General features: G+C 50.0%; 1 protein-coding gene across 3 annotated transcripts in view; it reads left to right on the top strand.

Moving 5' to 3' along the window:
• The first annotated feature begins 5,055 nt into the window (after positions 1-5,055).
• The window catches only part of DAGLB (diacylglycerol lipase beta), a 29,416-nt gene continuing 15,349 nt past the window's right edge, over positions 5,056-19,122 (top strand). For 2 of the 3 annotated variants that reach the window (XM_032872711.1, XM_032872710.1), the window contains exons 1-8: positions 5,056-5,249; positions 7,326-7,477; positions 13,167-13,338; positions 14,427-14,685; positions 16,032-16,154; positions 16,829-16,956; positions 17,868-17,994; positions 18,290-18,373. In XM_032872711.1, coding sequence (XP_032728602.1) covers positions 5,155-5,249; positions 7,326-7,477; positions 13,167-13,338; positions 14,427-14,685; positions 16,032-16,154; positions 16,829-16,956; positions 17,868-17,994; positions 18,290-18,373 — 1,140 coding nt within the window. In that variant the 5' untranslated portion in view covers positions 5,056-5,154. Of the gene's footprint in view, positions 5,250-7,325; positions 7,478-13,166; positions 13,339-14,426; positions 14,686-16,031; positions 16,155-16,828; positions 16,957-17,867; positions 17,995-18,289; positions 18,374-19,122 lie in introns of those variants that run through there. The other variant, XM_032872713.1, reaches the window with a different exon arrangement.

Here is a 19,122-nt window from a genome sequence, read left to right as displayed (position 1 = left end):
TTCTAAATTGGCAGTGTGACTGCGTAGTTGAACCTCTTGTCTAGATCTCCGCCCCCCCACCTCATGGTTGTCCTTTTGTGTTATCTGTATCTTCCCAGCATTCTCGTCTCTTTAGTTTCTGTTTTCATCCTCCTTAAAAGATTCTGGATCGTGGAGGAAGGGTGGGAAATCTCAGCATAGTGGAGCAGACTGTGACCCACACTGGGGGCGGGTGGGGGGCTCACAAGGTTTCTGTGCATGTAAATTAAACATGAGCTGGGATCATTGTGGGAGAGCACAATGCAGACGACAAGGATCTGGGACCTCAGCAGGCTGCCTGACTTTGGAAGTATCAGTGTCTTCTCTAGTCATTCTGCCCATGTAAAAGTGAAACTGGCTAAGGTGTTACCACCATTCTGTGGCCAACCAGGGTGACATCTTAATAAACTGGGTGGCCGAGTGGGAGTGCGGGACTGGGGCAGCGTCCTCACACACATAGAAAACAAAGGCCTTGTATGATGCGCCTTACAAAGCACTGTTTCAAAGTTCCTTTCACTTCTCCAATAAAGGTTGTCAGGTAATGAATATTTTTTATCCAGCTGTTTTATTTGTGTGAATTTTTTTTAATGAAAGCATGAAGAGAAGGAAAGTTCTATTAACTGGGCTAAGTTGGGGGCTTACAGACACCAATCCACTCCCCCATCCGGTTCAATCCGTGTCAGAATAACGTTTCCTGCTTCCTTAAAAGCTGGTCAAGAGAGGAGTAGGTAGGGAAATAGGGGTCCGGGCGGGTGGGGGGGAGGTTGGGGAGAAAAGGTTGCAGGTGGAACGGAGAAGATCCTGCCCAGCCTTTCCAGAGATGCCACTAGGTTGGACGACTTTCTGGAGAGGTCAAGCGAAGATTTTTGTTGCAAAAGAAATCATGAGGGGCACCTGGGTGGCTCAGTTGTTAAGTGTCTGCCTTCGGCTTGAGTCATGACCCCAGGGTCCTGGGATCGAGCCCCACATCCGGTTCTATGCTCAGTGGGAGGCCTGCTTCTCCCTTTCCCACTCGCCTTGCTTGTGTTCCCTCTTTGTGTCTCTGTCAAATAAATAAATTAAAAAAAAAAATAGAAATCGTGAGTGAGTGGTGGGAACCCTGAGTAAGGAAGGCATAATTTTTGGGGTCACTCCTTACACCCTAGCTCCGTGACCCTAGATTTAACATGAGTCTCCATCTCCCTCAGTTCCCTTCAGAGACTCCTGCCACAGGAGTTTTGTGAAGCTCAAATTAGAGCTTGAGGCACAGACATTAAGTGCTCAGCATCAGTGTGACCCCTTTTCGCCCTCCCTTTGTGCTTAGTTTGGGACAGCTGCCTCCAAAGCTGGCTGGAAACTACTTCTGGCAGGAGACCCTGTGACCTACTTGATGACATTGATCGAGTTTGCCCTCCTTAGGAAAGTACCGCAACTGTAGACACTGATGGCTAAGTACCTCCCCAAACCACCTGAGTGACCTCTACTGAGGGCTGATGGGACTGGGGCTCCAGGTGGGGTTTTCCTGTGTGCCTCGCCCTCTAGTGACTGAATGTGGAAATAGTAAGGACTCTGCACTACAGGCGGCCCCTCCTTCACCCCTCTGAGCGAGCCTATGTCCTGTGGTCTTGTGTGGGTGCTGTGGGCATTTCTCCTGGGGTTCTGAAACCATTCCCTCTTATCCCTGACATTTAAAGGCAGGTTGGAGCATAATACAGCACGAATGTCTTAAAACAATGACAGGGAAACTTTTGTATAATACTAGGATGCTCCAGGTCTCCCATCTCTAATTTCCCCGTGGGCACCGAAAAGGGGAGAGTCTCTAGGCAAGTGCTACACTACTACACTTGACTCTGTTACCGAAACAGAATGGGAAGACAGAATGTATTTATTCCTCCAATAAGGGATCTAAGACAATAAATGGATAATAAGGAAACTGGTGTGCACTGAAATGAAAAAAAAGTCACTTGTTTACTTCGAATTCTGAGAACTGGAGATCCCAGGGCTGTAAAGAAGGGCTTAGAGAAACAACTATCCAATTTCCTGAAAGATCGCCTAGCTAACACTGCCCCACCTCCACCCGACAGACTAAATGCAAGGATATTAACTTTACTCGGGACACAGGCATTTACTCAAATCAAAGAAAATTAAGTCCCAAAGGGAAAAATAGGGGAGGAAATGAACCAATTGATTTGGAAAAATGAGAGTAAAGATCACAGTTTCTCCAAGTTAATAGGAAGGTAAAATGAAAAGCCAAGAAAGTCTCCAAAGAATACTTACTGTATTTTGCAAATGCACAGCGAAATTAACCAGAAAGGACAAGCAGAGAAGGATATCGAAGAAATTTTCTTTTCTCCAAAAAGATGGAGCATCCATGGTAGGATGTTATCCCTTGTTATATCCGGTTGTAGATCCTTAGGTGTCAGGCATCTCTGTATTTAAAATCTTCATTTAGAAAAAAGTGATGATGGCCTATTTACCTTTTCAAGAGCTGTGCTTTGGTATTTTGGAAGTACAGTTGACCCTGAACAACATGGATTTGAACTGCATGGGGCCACTTATACGCAGGTTATTTTCAATAAATACAATACAGAACTGTAAATGTATTTTCCTTATGATTTTCTTTTCTCCAGCTTACTTTATTCTAACAATACAGTATATAATGGCTCCTGGTTGGCTCAGTCAGTTAAGCATTTTCAGCTCAGGTCATGATCCCAGGGTCCTGGGATTGAGCCCCATGTGGGAAGACCCCCTATTTTTTAAAAAAAGTTAATTTAAGGGCACCTGGGTGACTCAGTTGGTTTAGCGTCTGCCTTCCGCCCAGGTCATGATCCCGGCATCCCAGGATGGAGTCCCACATCAGCGGGCTCCCTGCTCAGCGGGGAGTCTGCTTTTCCCTCTGCCCTTCTTCCTGCTTGTGCTCTCTCTCAAATAAACAAATAAAATCTTTTTTTAGAAACTATTTTTAATAGAAGATTGAAAAACGTGTCTAAAATAAGGAAATTAATATGTTTCCTATTAGATACCAACATGATGGAATAATGTTTTAAAACCGCTCTAATTCAATAAATGGAATAATGTTACAAGGAAATAGCAAAACATACTCGCAGAGATTAGAAATACATAAAATACAGGGGCACCTGGGCGGTTAAGCGTTTGACTCTCGGTTTTGGCTCAGGTCATGAGCTCAGGCTCTTGAGATTGTGCCCTCTGTTGCTTTCTGCACTCAGCACAGTCTGCTTGGGTTCTCGCCCTCTCCCCCTGCTTCTTCACCCCCACACACAAATAAATCTGGAAGAAAAACCTATACAAAATACATTTTCTTTTTAATGTGTATGCTACCTGTTTGAAGTCATAGTTTTGTGGGTTGTTACTGTTTGTGACATGAAGTCATCAGTATCTTTATCTTTACTAACAAAAGCTTATGTAGAAAAATTAACTTAGTGGTAAGCCTTACAAATTCTGTCTGCAAAAGGGAACTATTACATTTGAGAATATTCTGATCATAGGCACAGTCCTGTAGCTTCTGAATTACTCTCTTCCACTGAACTCCTTTTCTTCCTCCAGATCTCATTTTAGTATCTTCTTCAGGGAAGTCTTCCCTGACTTTCTGAGTAAGTCACTTCTGGCCAAACCAAGTACCCAATGAATACTTATTTTATGATGAATGGTTCTCTTTTCTGTAGAAACCTTGTAACTTCCCCATCTACAATTCCCTGTATGATTTCCACAACCATCAATATAATTTCGATATTATTTTTAACACTGAAATCCTTTAGCAGATCTGCCCTTTAGCAGATCCCTGAAGGAACTTCAGACTTAGAAAATCTTGATATTCGGGGCGCCTGGGTGGCTCAGTGTGTTAAAGACTCTGCCTTCGGCTCAGGTCATGATCCCAGGGTCCTGGGATCAAGTCCGTCACTGGGCTCTCTGCTCAGCAGGGAGCCTGCTTCCTCCTCTCTCTCTGCCTGCTTCTCTGCCTACTTGTGATCTCTGTCAAATAAATAAATAAAATCTTAAAAAAAAAGAAAACCTTGATATTCAATTAGTTTGTTTATTCATTCATCAAGTATTTAATATGTGCCTGTAATTTGCTCTATTATGTGCATAGCAGTGAACAAGACGGACAAGGTAAATTGTTCATGCAATTTACACTCTAAGGTGGAAGGAAAGAGGTAATAAACATGCTACAATGTCAGGAAGTGATTAAGTATCAGGAGGAGAACTGAAGCCGGGGGAGGGAATGGGAACTGGTGGGTGTGCTGTTCAGATAAGGTGGCCAAGGAAAGCCTCTTTGCAACTTGAGCTATGCCCTGAATGACCTGAGACAGAGACATGGAAATAACTGGAGAGGAACATCCCTGGCCGAGGAAACAGAATGTAAAAGTCCTGGGGTGAGAATGAGCTTGATATATTTGCGGGGCGGGGGGTGGCGGCAGGCAGTGGGGTGGAGAGACAGAATGGTAAAACAGTCCATCTCCTGCACAAAAGTGCAGCCTTGCAAGATCCTAAGCGGAGGATGGGGCTGCTCTGACGGTTCAACCAGGTTGTTCAGACTGCCGCAGGGGAAATGCACTGGGGGATGGATGGGGCGGGGTGGGGGCTGGAGGGAAGCAGGGCAGAATGACGGAGCGCAGTGGGGAGACCCGCGCAGGCACGAAGGAGTCTCGGACTGGGCTGGGGCAGAGCGCAGGGGCTAAATACTCAGAGCCTGACGCTTAGAGGATAAGGCTCCTCCCCACGCCCCAGCCCAGCTGCTGGGTGGTTTCAGACCCTGAACTCGAGAGGCGGCCTTACGCGGCACTCCTGACCTGGAAGGAGCCCCAGATCGGCCATCACCACCTGTGGATCTCTGGGGTGTTCATTCCTCCGGGCCCCGAAGAGTCCTTATCTACAGAACTGGAACATTATCAGAAAAGACCTCGCACACAAGCAAAACAACCGCCGCGCTGATCAGCGCCATCCGGGTCAGCGTCTCTGCGCAGGCGCGGAGGGTCCAGCAGCGGCGCGGGGCTCAGTGCGCGTGCGTCGGGCCTGACCCTCGCACGCGCCTGCGCTAAGTCGCAGTCAGTTTGGCGTTGGATCCGGGAGGGTTCGGGGCACCGAGTGGCTACCGGCGCGCGGCGGGCCGGCCCGAGGCCGGGCAGCAGGGCCTCCGCCATGCCCGGGATGGTGCTTTTTGGTCGGCGCTGGGCCATTGCCAGCGACGACCTGGTCTTCCCGGGGTTCTTCGAGCTGTCTCTGCGAGTGGTGTGGTAAGGGCGGCGGGCTGGGCGGCCGGGCGGGCGGCCGGGGCTCGGAGGGAGCGGGTTCCAGCCGCCCGCGAGGGGCGGCAGTGTCGCCGGGTCTGTGCGCGCGGACGCGGAGCCCATGTTCCCTCGTCTGGGCCTCTCCACTGCGCGAAGCTTCCGAGGACGTGCGTGCAGCCGTTCTGCCCACTTCTGGGAGGGCACACTGAGGCCGGGTCTGGGGACCCCCAGGTCCGCCCCTGTCGCGTGCGGCGCGGAGGCCTGGCTCCGGGAGCCTCCGGGACGTGGTTATGGACCAAAGGCCGTGCCCTTCGGGATCAGCTTCCTGGAGCTAGAAGCAGCCACTTGGCATTATTACGGCGCTCGGCATGGAAACGCAGGGCATGCAGGGTCAACCGGAGGAAAGGATGGGAAATAGTAGCCTGCTTGTCGTTCCAGAACTGAATTCCCTGAGGAGCAGCCAAGCCTGGCACAAAGTCTGCAACCGATGGGAAGTGGAATTGGGCTCCTCAAGTCTGCTCCCAGAGGGGCTGAGCAGGGAATAAATACAGCACCACTGTAATCGAAGAGTGCATTCTTGAGGGGAAAGGAATATAAAAACGTGAAATCCTGGAAGCAGCTTCTGGGTAGTTCCATAGTTTTCATAGCCGAGTCTCTCTGAGGTTATTTCCCATTGTTATTTCCAGACCCAAAGTCCTCATAATCACAAAACTGACAAAAGCATAAAATGTTCTCTAGTCCCAGTTCCACACCTGGGCTTGAATCCTTCATACAGTGTTCTTGCCAGCGCTGCTCAGCCATTTCCTGAAAGACAGCCCTTTGGTGCTGTTTTTCTTTGTTCTGCACTGAATTATAAAAGATACTAAGTCTGCGGTACGGGGCCTTGCAAGATTATCAGTGTTCCCCGTGAAACATCTTGGCATATCTTGATTTACCACCTCCGGGTTTTTTGGCATTACACACAGCTGATGACAGTGTGTGATTGTCAGTTCCTTGTTAATCCCCAGAAATAAACATATCTTGTTAATATTTTAGCAAGCCTGCATTTTGTTGGTTTACACTTGTGTATTTCTGAGTCATGATAGGGCAGCTGTTTTTCATCAGCCCGCATTATAGTTGCCTGCTTATGGCATTAAGTGCCTCTTTGGTATGAGAGCAGGCATAGAATTAGGAACGATCATGTAAGCACAGGAAGTATAAAACTCATTTTTTAAAAAATTGGCTTTAGGGGCACCTGGGTGGCTCAGTGGGTTAAGCCTCTTCCTTCCGCTCAGGTCATGATCTCGGGGTCCTGGGATCGAGCCCCATGTCAGGTTCTCTGCTCAGCGGGGAGCCTGCTTTTCCCCTCTCTCTCTCCGGCTGCCTCTGTCTGTGATCTCTCTCTGTGTCAAATAAATAAAATCTTTAAAAAATAAATAAATAGGGACGCCTGGGTGGCTCAGTTGGTTGGACGACTGCTTTCAGCTCAGGTCATGATCTCGGAGTCCCGGGATCGAGTCCCGCATCAGGCTCCCAGCTCTACGGGGAGTCTGCTTCTCCCTCTGACCTTCTCCTCGCTCATGCTCTCTCTCACTGCCTCTCTTTCAAATAATAAAATCTTTAAAAATAAAAAAAAAATAAAAAAAAAATTGGCTTAAAAAAAAAGTCACACTCTTTAATTGACTTAGTAGATCTTTTATTATTTTTCTTAGTAGATCTTTTATTGGAGAAAATTGTATTCCAAAGCAAACTTCACCTTGCCTTGGGAAATTAACTCTTTTTTAAAAAAAATTTAATTAAAAATTAAAAAAAAATATATCCTCTCCTTTTATTTCTTCCTGTAATTTTTTAAAAAAATTTTTAGTAGATTTTATTTATTTATTTGACAGAGACACGGCGAGAGAGGGAACAAGCAGGGGAGTGAGAGAGGGAAAAGCAGGCCTCCTGCTGAACAGGGAGCCCAACTCAGGGCTCGATACCAGAGATCACGACCTGAGCTGAAGGCAGACCCCTCCCAATGACTGAACCACCCAGGCGCCCTCTGTAATGTTTTATAATGTAGTCCCTTGGTTTCCCTTTCTGACCCTCCCTATCTCTCGGCAGGTGGATTGGCATTTTGACTTTGTACCTCATGCACCGAGGGAAGCTGGACTGTACAGGTGGCGCCCTGCTCAGCAGTTACTTGATTGTTCTTCTTGTTCTCCTAGCAATTATTATATGTACAGTGGCCGCCATCACGTGTGTCAGCATGAAAGGTAAAGGGTAGCCTTTTCCTTTTTGAGATATAATTCGTGTACTGTACCATTCACCCATCGGAAGCATGCAGGACCGTGATTTTTAGTATATTCCCAGAGTTTTGCAGCCTTCACACAATCTTGGGACATTCTCCTCACCCCCAAAAAGAAATCCTATGCCTGTTAGCAGTCACTCCTCATTTTCCCCCAATTTCCTCAGCTCTAGCCATCTGCTGACCTACTTTGTCTGTAGATCTGCTTGTTCTGGGTCATACCGGTGGAGTCATCCACTATGTGGCCGTTGGGTCTGGCCTCTTAGCATGTTTTCTGGGTTCATTCATCTTTTAGTGTGTGTCAACTCTTCGTTCTTCTTATGACTGAATAATATTGGCTCAGTCGGCTAAGCATCCGCCTTCAGCTCAGGTCATGATCCCAGAGTCCTGGGATCCAGCCCCACATCAGGCTCCCTGCCTAGTGTGGAGCCTCCCTCTCCCTCTCCCTCTGCCCCCTGACCACCCCTGCTTCTGGGCTCTCATACCCTCTCTCTCTCTTTTAAAAAAATTACGTCGACTGGTTTGCCACATTTTACTTACCCATTTGTCAGTCGGTGGACGTTTGGATTATTAACACTTTGGGGCTATTCCAGATAAAGCTGCTGTGAACGTTCACATAGGTGTTTTTTTTACAGACAGAGGTTTTAATTTCTCTTGGATGTGTGCCTAGGCATGGAATGGCCAGATCACGTGGTAACCCCATGTTTAACCTTCTGGGGAGCTGCCAAACTGGAGTCCAAGCAGCTACACCATTTCTCTTTCAGTTTATAAAGAGTTTCGGTTTCTCCCCAACTTTGTCTGACTTTCCGATCCTAGCCGTCCTTCTGGTGGATCTCTCTGAGGTGGTGATTTGCAGTTCCTTGGTGAGCATCCTCTCGTAGCTTACTGGCCATTCGTGTGTCTACGATGTGTCTACTCAGATCCTTTCCCCGTTTTTGTTTGTTTTTAAGATTTTATTATTTGACAGAGATCACAAGTACGTAGAGAGAGGAGGGGAAGCAGGCTCCCTGCCAAGCAGAGAGCCTGATGTGGGGCTCGATCCCAGGACCTTGGATTGTGACTTGAGCCGAAGGCAGAGGCTTTAACCCACTGAGACACCCAGGTGCCCCTCCCCCATTTTAAGTTGAGTTATTTGTCCTTTTTTATTAATGTTCAGTTCAGTAACCGTTCCATCTGTTTTTATTTTTTAAGATTTCATTTATTTATTTGACATAGAGACAGTGAGAGAGGGAACACAAGCAGGGGAGTAGAAGAGGGAGAAACAGGCTTCCTGCCAAGCAAGGAATCCAGTGTGGGGCTCGATCCCAGCTCCCTGAGATCATGACCTGAGCTGAAGGCAGATGCTTAATGACTGAACCACCCAGGCGCCCTCCACCTATTCCTTTTTTTTTTTTTTTTTTAAGATTTTATTTATTTGACAGAGAGATCACAAGTAGGCAGAGAGTCAGGCAGAGAGAGAGAGGGGGAAGCAGGCTCCCCGTTGAGCAGAGAGCCCGATGTGGGGCTCGATCCCAGGACCCCGAGATCATGACCTGAGCTGAAGGCAGAGGCTTAACCCACTGAGCCACCCAGGCGCCCCCCTCCATCTATTCTTAATGATAATTTTTTCTCCATGTTACAGTTTTCGCAGTTACTTTGCTGAAACATGTTGGGAGCCTTCCCTGTATGAGTGCTCAGGTTCATAGGAGGAGCTGAGCACTGTGGTGCATTAGAAACTAAAAACTCGGCAGTCAGAGGCAGGGCTAAATGGCACGCTCCCCTCCAGCACGTTTCATCATTGCTTGAGTGGGACTGGGGGAGGCAGGCTCACACATTCCAGATGATGATGAAAGCACTGGGAGGGAGTAGCTGATAACACTGGGTAGCAGAGTCGTGATCTCGGCAGTGAATGACCAACTGAAACTGAAAAGATGGGGGTAGCTCGTGGGGAGTGATGGAGAAATGTTAGTGGCCGAGTGTTTCATGAGAAAGACCACAGGGTTTTAAAAATGTCTAAGAGGTGTGGCATGTGCCCACTTAAAGAGACCTGTACGGAAAAGAAAGCGCTGTGTATTTGAGCATGCCCGTGAAAACACGAACGCGTACATGAATGTCTAGAGCAAAGAAGGTCCCCGCTCTGTGGCTTTAGCACCATGGAGTTGTGGTTTCAATGTTGTGTTTTTGTTGTTTCTTATAGAGCGTGTGGGTGGGGGTTCGCAGAGGGAAAGAGAGAACCTCAAGCAAACTCCGCACTGAGTGTGGAGCCCGGTGCAGGGGTTGATCTCACGACCCTGAGATTATGATCTGAGCTGAAACCGAGAGTCGGTCGCTTAACCAGCTGAGCCAGCCAGGTGCCCCAGCGCTAGGGAGCCTTTCGTGAAGTCTGAGTTTGTGCAAGGTGAAGTATTTGGGTTGGTGTCACTTCATCTGTGGCATCATCTCATTTCTTGGCCCTTTCTGTTCATGTCCTATTCTGGTTAGGAGACTCAGTGTTCAGATCTGAAGCAGGAATGTGAGCTTTTTTTCCCTTGAGTATTTTTTCTTCAGACGTCTTTGGTGGTGTCGGGGCACGTACACCGTGGTGGGTGGCCGAGTTGGCTTAGGCTCCTCCCCTTCAGCACTTGCCTAAGGCCTGCACCGTCTCACACTCACGGTCAGAGGTCAGAAAACATCCGATGGTGGACGTTAGGCGCTACGTGCTAGCAGTTTGTGTTATGGGCGGGTTGCCTGTCCTGCGACCTCTTCCAAACAACCCAGTTTTATTTGGGACGTCCCCCATCCCTCACATACGGAGTAAGTGTGTCAGAGAAGCCAGCTCTCCACCCAGCTCAGGAATGATGCTCCCATGTCAGTGCCTGGTTCCGGAAGGGACATGCGACCCAGTTGGAGCCAGTGAAACTCGGGAATTTTCTGGAAGGTTCTGGGGAGTCTTGATCCTCGAGGAAAGATGCAGAAGTAATACAGTGTTTTCAGCCTGGTGATTCTGTGGAGGGAGGAGCTGCTGAATTCCTGGTGTATCTCCACTCACAGCCAGGACGAGCTGACACAGAGGAGGGCAGAGTCGTGAGAAGCCAGAGAGCCGGGACGCCTGTCCCAGCGCTGCACTTCAGTCCCCGAGTCAGGGCATGTCCTGGGTCCTTCCTGTTTTTCAACTTTTGTTACTTGTGGCGAGAGGGGCCATAACTGAACTAAAAGCAATATTTTATAAATCACGTTAGTTTAAGTGCCAACCTTGAGATCATGATCTGAGTCAAAATCAAAAGTCAGTGCTTAACTCACTGAGCCACCCAGGCGTCTTTGTTAATTTTATTCTTGAGACGTGGGTAACTTCTGTTGCCCCTTTTGTTCCTTGAGGCGTCTCAGTAATTAACCTGTTGATCGTGCTGGAGGGCCATGTTTACGTAGCTTTGGGCTGGTCTTACTCTCTTGGAGAGACACCCCAGGCTGCAGGGGGCACATGTGGGACCAGCGGGGTTCGGTCATCTTGATCCAAGACACTGAGGCACGTGCGCTCCTCTCTCCCGGTCATCAGTCATCGGTGCAGCATAGCTGGGGAGAAGCTCGATGCTGCGGTTTCTGGTGTTGACCTGAGAACCACCCTGGTGAAATCCTTCTGTTCCTACCATGGGGGAGGCTTAGTTAAGGAAGGTCCAGCCTCATGACTACCCCGTTTTCACGGCGGAGCACCCTCAGCCTCCAGGGTGTGCCGTTTGCTGTGTTCGATGCGGGTTCTGGGCCGTTTCCTTGCGTCACCTCCGTGCTCGTCTCCCACTAGGGAAGGTCGGGGCAGTGTGTAGAGCCGTTGAAGCCCAGATGCTGTGACACGGGCCTGCGTTCTGTGATCTTCGCACGAGTGGCTCTGTGCGGTGAAGCCCCGGGCGGCGCCGCAGTCCGTTCCGCGAGGAGGTTCTGCTCGGGGGTCATGGGGCCTCCGCATCCCTGCACCCCGGGGAGCAGCAGGTCCTCGCAGGGCCTTGAGAGGAAGATCTCTTATCTAAGGAAATAACCATGTTTTCATCGGTGGGTTTGACTGGATAAAGGAGGTTTTTTTCAGTATCTTGATTTCTTTTTGGAATCTTAGAACTCCATTTTCTGCTTCCTTATTTACGACTGTATTTCATGCACGGACTGGCGGAGTGCCGGGCCCGGCGCTGTGCGTGCTGCTGGGGGCCGGCCCAGCCAGGGTTCCCTGCTGCCCGTGGTCGGCTGGTCGCAGCAGGCTCCGGGCGGGGCGCGGGGGTGTTAGGCCCGCACCCTTAGTCCCTCTGGGAGAGAGAGTTGTTTTGGTTACCTTATATTTTGTCTTTGTGCCAAATAGAAACTTTAGAACATGAGTCTAATTAGTTACCCAGTCTAATGGAAGGTGATTCTTGAAACATAAAAACTGTTTCCTTGGGGCACCTGGGTGGCTCAGTGGGTTAAAGCCTCTGCCTTCGGCTCAGGGCATGATCCCGGGGTCCTGGGATCGAGCCCCACATTGGGCTCTCTGCTCAGAAGGGAGCCTGCTTCCCTTCCTCTCTCTCTGCCTGCTTGTGATCTCTGTCTGTCAAATAAATAAATAAAATCTTTAAAAAAAAAAAAAGCTGTTTCCTTACCAGATCATTCTTTAAATCTTAAGATTGTCTTCACTCATGGTTTTGGGTTTTTGGTTTTTTTTCCACTGTTTTTGTTTTAATCATTTGGCATTTTTGTGTCGCTTCAGTTAGTACTTATCACACCTTTTCCCAGAGGGAGAGAGCTGAGGTTTTACATGGAGAATTAAAGCGCACGGACCTCAGTGGGCCACTTGGGTTTGTGGGAGACACACGGTGAAAAGGTTGCGTCTACGTGTTGGGTTTCTTCAAGTGTTCCCGCGCGTCAGAATTGTTCACTTTCCAAGAGTGCGGACCCTGGTGAACTAGAGAGCCGGGACCATGCAGACCTGGATTGTGGGGGTTTTGTCGTTGTTAAGATTTTGTTTATTTATTTGACAGAGTGGGGGAAGGGGCAGAGAGAGAGGGAGAGAGAGAATCTCAGGGAGACTCCCCGCTGAGCACAGAGCCATAGGTAGGGCTCTATCTCACGACCCTGAGATCATGACCTGAGCGGAAATCAAGAATCAGAGGCTTAATCAACCCTATCACCCAGGGACCTCTTGGGTTATGTTTTAGAAAGTAGTTACTAAGCTCTCCTAGCCTCAGTTTCCTCATTTGTAAGATGGGGCAGTAACTATCTTCAGAGCCGTGAGGATTACAGAATAATGGGTGTTAAGTGTTTCACGTGGTGCCTGAACGCCATACATCTCGAGCCGATGGCGGAGTTATTTTCTAGAGTCGGGTGACTGTGTATCTCTGCTGGCCCGGGACAGTTCTGTTTTGTGCCCGATGTCCCAGCATAATTATTCATAGCCCCTCCTTCCTCTCTCAGAAGTGTCCCAGCTTGGGCAATGATTGTATGGCCATCCCAGTTAGAACCCTGAAGTCTCTTGAGACCCTCATAAGTCTAGGAAATGAATCTTGAGGCTTTTTGTTCTATTTCTACCCCTCACTTGGTCACTTGCTCTCAGCCTTCGGCACTGATTTCCAATTAGGAGTAGAAACCATCTACAGTAGTAACAGATGCTCTCCGCCCTCTGTTTCTGTGGAAAGGAAGTCTCCGAGGAAGCCAGGTGCCCAGTTTGAGTATCTTCTGTGTTTTAGGAACCATCTGTAATCCTGGACCACGGAAATCTATGTCCAAGCTGCTTTACCTCCGCCTAGCGCTCTTTCTGCCAGAGATGGTCTGGGCTTCTCTGGGGGCTGCCTGGATAGCAGATGCCGTTCAGTGTGACAAGACGGTGGTGAATGGCATCATTGCCACTGTTGTCATCAGGTGAGGTCTTCCATCTTCTCTTTCAGTTTCTTGTCTCAGATGTATTTGAGATGTAAGGAAACAGACCTTTCTGAGTCACTGCAGATAGCCCAGTGTCATGCGGGCTTCCTCAAATTGTTAGAAATTGGACCTTTTTTTTTTTTTTTTAAGATTTTATTTATTTGACAGAGCACAAGTAGTTAGAGCAGCAGACCTCTCAGCCGAGGGAGAGGGAGAAGCAGGTCCTCTGCTGAGTAGGGAGCCCGATGTGGGGCTTGATTCCAGAACCCTGGGATCATGACCTGAGCTGAAGGCAGATGCTTAACAACTAAGCCACCCAGGTGCCCTGAAATTGGACCTTTTTGAGTAAATCATAAAAACTGAGACATGTATTTATATGTAAGGAATAATTTATCTCCCGTTAATACATTTATTGATAACATTTTTTTTTTCTTGCTGGTTCTTGTTCTTCTCTATTCCACTCTTTCTGTTATTAGAAACAAGAAAACCAAAAGACCAAATCAAGGGCAAAAACTAAAGGCGGAATGAGAAGAAACAACAGTGTCAGGAATTGTGAGGGACTAATGGATGGGAGTGGGTTTTCCCAGTCTCCAGGCTCGCAGTCTTAGGAAGGATCTAGTTACTTCCCCTGGTGGAGACTCATGCTGACGCTGCCCTTCCCACGCCGCACATGCAGGGGCAGCAGAGTCCCTGCACAGAGGTGCATTTTCCTGTGCACGTGTTCGTGAACCATGATGTCTGGCACATTGTGCCCTGAATGTATGAATGAAAAACCCATCAGAGTATCTCACGATGTGGCAAAGTTCTTTGGGTTTTACCAAGCATGGCCTGGGTCCTGGCCAGTGGACCATGGAGAACAGGTTCCAGCTACTTCCGTGTCCAGGCTGCAACTCTGCCTACCAGGCACCTCCTTTTCTCTTTTGTGGTCTTCACTTCTAAGGCTCTGACTTCTGTGGGACCAGGGTCAGCCACAGGCCCATAAAGAACTTTCTAGAAAAAAACAAGTCGCTCACTTCCACCTGGTTCTGGGAGAGCCGCATCTGGACGTGGGACCCAGGGTCTTCACGCCTTCTCTCTCTGTTTTGCAGCTGGGTTATCATCGTCTCCACCGTGGTCACCATCATCATCGTCTTTGACCCCCTCGGGGGGAAAATGGCTCCATATCCCTCCGCTGGCCCCAACCACCTGGACAGTCGTGAGTCCAGCCAGCTACTTAATGGCCTCAAGACAGCAGCTACGAGCGTGTGGGAAACCAGAATCAAGCTGCTGTGCTGTTGCATCGGGAAGGACGACCATACTCGAGTAGCTTTTTCGAGTACGGCAGAGCTTTTCTCAACCTACTTTTCAGTAAGCTGAAGGGGTCTGCTTTCGTCTCTTTCTCCTCAGTAAATGTCTCATGTTAACGTGAATACTCTGTTCACGCCAAAGTGCTCTTGCACACGTGTGCTCTGTGGCGTGGCGGGGTCGGGGGGTGTTAGTGCAGGGCCCTGCGCGCGCGGACCCATCTCCCTGGCCGGTGCATCCTGGTGTGGCCACCTGTTTGTTACACTGTTGGGATTCGTAGTTCATTTTTAAGGAGCTCCGTGATGGAACCTGCATGTTGTGGGGCGGATTTGCCAGCTGGTCCCCTCTGCAGGTGCCAGGTGCAGGCGGTGCCATGTGTCCAGGGAGCTGTCAGGCCCTGTCTGCTACTTCATAGCGTGATAGACGTGATAGATGACTCTACTCCTGAAGGAGAGTTTGAGTGTGTTACTACCGGGTGGACAGGTGTCTTCATTCTAGAGCGGTTTCTTCAGTGATTCGGGAACACTCGTTTTCTTCCACATCCAGCGTTTTCCAGTAATGTTCTCTGGGAAACTGTTGTGTTCGGTGTTGAGACCTGGGAAGGGAGAGGAGTTCTCATGACGTCCTGCACGACTGCCGGTCCCTCCTTGCCTCTCTGTGGTGTCTGCGTCTGTGGGGCCCAGGGCTGGCCTGTAGGTTGGCCCCAGGCGGCCGCCTACATCCAGGGACTGGAGAAGTGTTTCTTCCTAAACTAACCTTCAAGGAGTGCTCTGGTCTGGGCCTAAGACAGTTGGAAGAACTGGTGGCTCAGGCCGAGTGGCCAGTGCCTGGTGCTTCCTTGCGGACCGGAAGTGGCTGGAGGCAGCTGAGGATTCCTGCTGCTCCAGATCCCACCTGAAGGACAAGGGGAAGGCAGGCACAGGAGACCTCCCCCTGCTGCTTTCCTTGTCTGAGGTTCTTTTGGAGGCTTGCTGTAGCCACAGAGTCAAGTTCAGCCTCTTAAATCTCTACCAGGGACTCTTGGAACAGAACCACGGCATTTTGAGCAAGAGTCTAAATTTGGGCTAAAGTTGGCCATTTAGTACAAAGATGGTGAACTTCCTTATCCATTTGCTCCCAACTATACAAAAGCTGTGAACTGAGTTAAGTAGTTACATTAACTTGAAATGAAATTTGAAAATAAGAGTTCAGCAGCATTTCTCTGTTCTCCCGTGGATTTGTCTGAGGGCAGGATTGTAAAAATCAAGCTCACATACAGATGGAGTCTTGAAAGGAAAATACTCTGAAGGAACATCTTTACGTGTAACTGTGTGTGTGCGTGTGTGTGAACTGTAAAAAATAAACTGACTTTTAAGGAACTCACAGGCCATCCCTGCTGAGTTGTGCGACAAGCCACTGTTTTCATCCAGGACACAGACCTGGTGCCCAGCGACATTGCGGCGGGCCTCACCCTTCTCCATCAGCAACAGGACAATATCAGGAACAGCCAGGAGCCAGATGAGGTGATCAGCCATTCCCCAGGACCCCCCCAGGTAAGCCCCTTCCTGTTGGGTTGTCAGGTTTCGACATTTACTCCTATTCATACATCTTCAAAAAAAACAAAACAAACTGGCCAGCAGTGAATTCAGGACCGTTGGCTTGGAATGTGGTGTGTGGCTTGTGCTGGTTGCGGTCGCTTCCTGGCTGCTTCACCATCCGTTGTATTTTTAAAGCATTTTCTTGTAGGAAATTGTTGAAATCTGTACAGCAAAAGTCCTTTCTGGGATGGGCCTGATTCCCCCGGGTGCGTTTGCTCTCTTCTCTGGGCCGAGGGAGCAGAAACAGTTGGGTTTTGCTGGAGGAGTTTTCCTGCCTCAGGTGTTGGCTTCTGAAGGAGGTTGCACGTGGGTGGGTGTCGTTCTCTGCACCTCATGCAGGGGCCTGGTGCTCTGCTGTCCTCACGCGCCTCGTGCTCCATCACTGGCTTGTTCCAGCAGGGGCCACAGGAGTTATAGTAGGGGTTCTTGCTGTTCACGTCCACCGTCCTGGCTGCAGTCCTGTAAAACCAGGGTCTTTCTTTGTCCGTGTTCCAGGACAAGTTTTCCCTGTGCAAGACCCCTGAGGGCTATTCAACGAGGAAAGAAAGGGGCATCATCAGGAGTTGGAGTTCAGGTTATGATCTCCGTTGGTCCTGACCGTGATGGGCTCTGTTGTTCTTCTCTTCCAGGAAGCTGATTTGGACACCGAGTTAGCCAACTGTCACCATTACATGCAGTTTGCAGCAGCGGCCTACGGGTGGCCCCTCTACGTCTACCGGAACCCCTTCACCGGGCTCTGCAAGATTGGCGGGGACTGGTGGGTGGGCGCGTCCGGCCCTGCGGTCATGCTGCTCAGTGCTCCTCAGAGCCCTCGCTGTACTTTCTAAAAATAATCCCGTTGCCCCTTTCCAAAAATGTTCTGTTTTGAAATATTTCAAAACCGCAAGCGCGGTACCAGGAACACCCATCGATCCTTTATCTGGAGCCACCAGTTGTGACTCAGTGTGGTCACACGTGCTGTGTCACCATAGCTCTGCTGAAGCTCCAGCGGCAGAGGGCGCGCCCCTTACCCCCTGCCGCTCGGGCCGCATTTCCTGAGAACGAGGACCTTCTGCACGTGCTCAGGACGCTTCTGCGCCAGCATAGCTAGCGTTAAGCAAGAGCTCACTTAGGTTCTGGAGTCACGGTTTCATGCTTGTCCCAGGAGTGGCCTCCAGAGCAAGGTTTCCTCCACGTGAAGCTTACGCATCACACTTGGTGTCTATCTCGCACAGTTCCTCCTTGTTTTACGTCTTGTGTGAGGCTGACATTGCATTGCGTGGTAGCCTAGGTATTTTGTGAATGGCTCTCAGTTTGTATTCGATGGTCTCTTCCGGATTAGAGTCAAGTTACACATCTTTGGCAGGAATTCCCCAGAAGCAACGTTGCGTACTTCTTGCTCCGTCGTATCAGCAAACAAGATGCCAGTTTGCCCTATTCCTGGAGATTTGAGAGTCTCTCTGGTTCTTAATATAATTTATTTTTTGGTTTTGTAAAACACGAACATGACTCCAGAAGTCAGAACTCTAGTAAACAGGTGTGCCCAGAAATGGTAAAGGCCATTATTCGGGAGCCAGAGTAAGTGCTGAGCATAGTGAACTCTGGTTCTCGTGTGTGCTGGGGGGACGGGACAGTGGGGGTGATGCTCCCTGCTCAGTACCATAACTGACACGTTCACCGTGTGTTTAGTTGTAGAAGGAGGACGACGGACTACGACCTGGTCGGCGGTGACCAGCTGCACTGCCACTTCGGCTCCATCCTGCACACGACCGGCCTGCAGTACAGGGATTTCATTCACATAAGCTTTCATGACAAGGTCGGTACAATGGCGCCTCGTCACTGCTCTGGGGTCCTGGGGTCCTTGGAGAGTATGGCAGAAGTTATAATTTATCTCCCCCAGAAAACGCGTGCACACACACACACACACGGGCTTAATGCGAGATGGAGTCAGAAGTCTTTGTAGAGATACCGCCCTGGGTTCTAGGCAGCCCACCTTCTGTGGGAGAACAACGCCACTGCCCAGCTGTTAGAGACGCTGGGCTGGGCGAACTCGGCCCCGTAGCTGCGTGCTCTCACTCTCCAGAACTCATGCTTCTTTCCCTCACCCTCAGGTCTACGAGCTTCCCTTTTTAGTGGCTCTGGACCACAGGAAGGAATCTGTCGTGGTAGCGGTGAGAGGAACCATGTCTCTGCAGGTAAGGAGCCCCTGCTCGAGGCCCCGGGACGAGGGGTGGGGTGCCAGGAGACCCACCTTTGCCGGAACAGGGGATAGAGTCCTCATCAGTTAGAGCAGCAGGTGTAGCAGAAAAGACCAGGACAGAAAGTGGAGAAGCCTACCCGGGGCCGTTACGTGCTGCCTTTGGAGAAACGATTGGATTCTGTTCCTTTCACTGAGAAGCGTCAGAAACAGAGCGGCAGGCCTGGGTTCCTCAGTGGAGGACTTCCTCCAGAGGCGCCCCCGACTCACCAGGGCCGCAGGGCATGCTGTGTAGCCCTGTTGCCCCGCCAGCGAGCCGCGTCCCGCCTGCCCGCCCCCGCCTTCCCTGCCCGGTGCAGATGAGTGGGCGGCTGCTGCGTTCTCCCTGTGTCGTGCTCTCTGGCCTGTTCTTGGCCATTCCTCAGTCTCGTTTCCTGATCCTCACTTCCCCACTGACCCAGAAAGTGTAGTGAGACACCACAGTAGGAGCTCTCGGCCTCCTGCAGCCAGGGCCTGCCACTCTGGGTGTTGGCCAGGACTCCGCTGCCCAGGGCTCTGCCGGAGGCACCGAGGAAAGCAGGTGCCTCAGCTACCCCGGCCCCACTTGTAGTGATTCTGCAGCATTCCCCAGCTGGCCCCGGAAGGAAGCATGGACTTATTCTTGCTTTTTCTCCTGGCTTCCTGCCCAGATCTCTCAGGCTGTCTCCCCATTCGCAGCCCCGTGGCCCTCATTGTGGCCCTGCCCGC

Source organism: Lontra canadensis, unplaced genomic scaffold (assembly GCF_010015895.1).
Source record: "Lontra canadensis isolate GAN:19392208 unplaced genomic scaffold, GSC_riverotter_1.0 scaffold45, whole genome shotgun sequence".
Lineage (NCBI taxonomy): Eukaryota > Metazoa > Chordata > Mammalia > Carnivora > Mustelidae > Lontra > Lontra canadensis.
This window is presented reverse-complemented; position numbering and strand designations above follow the sequence as displayed.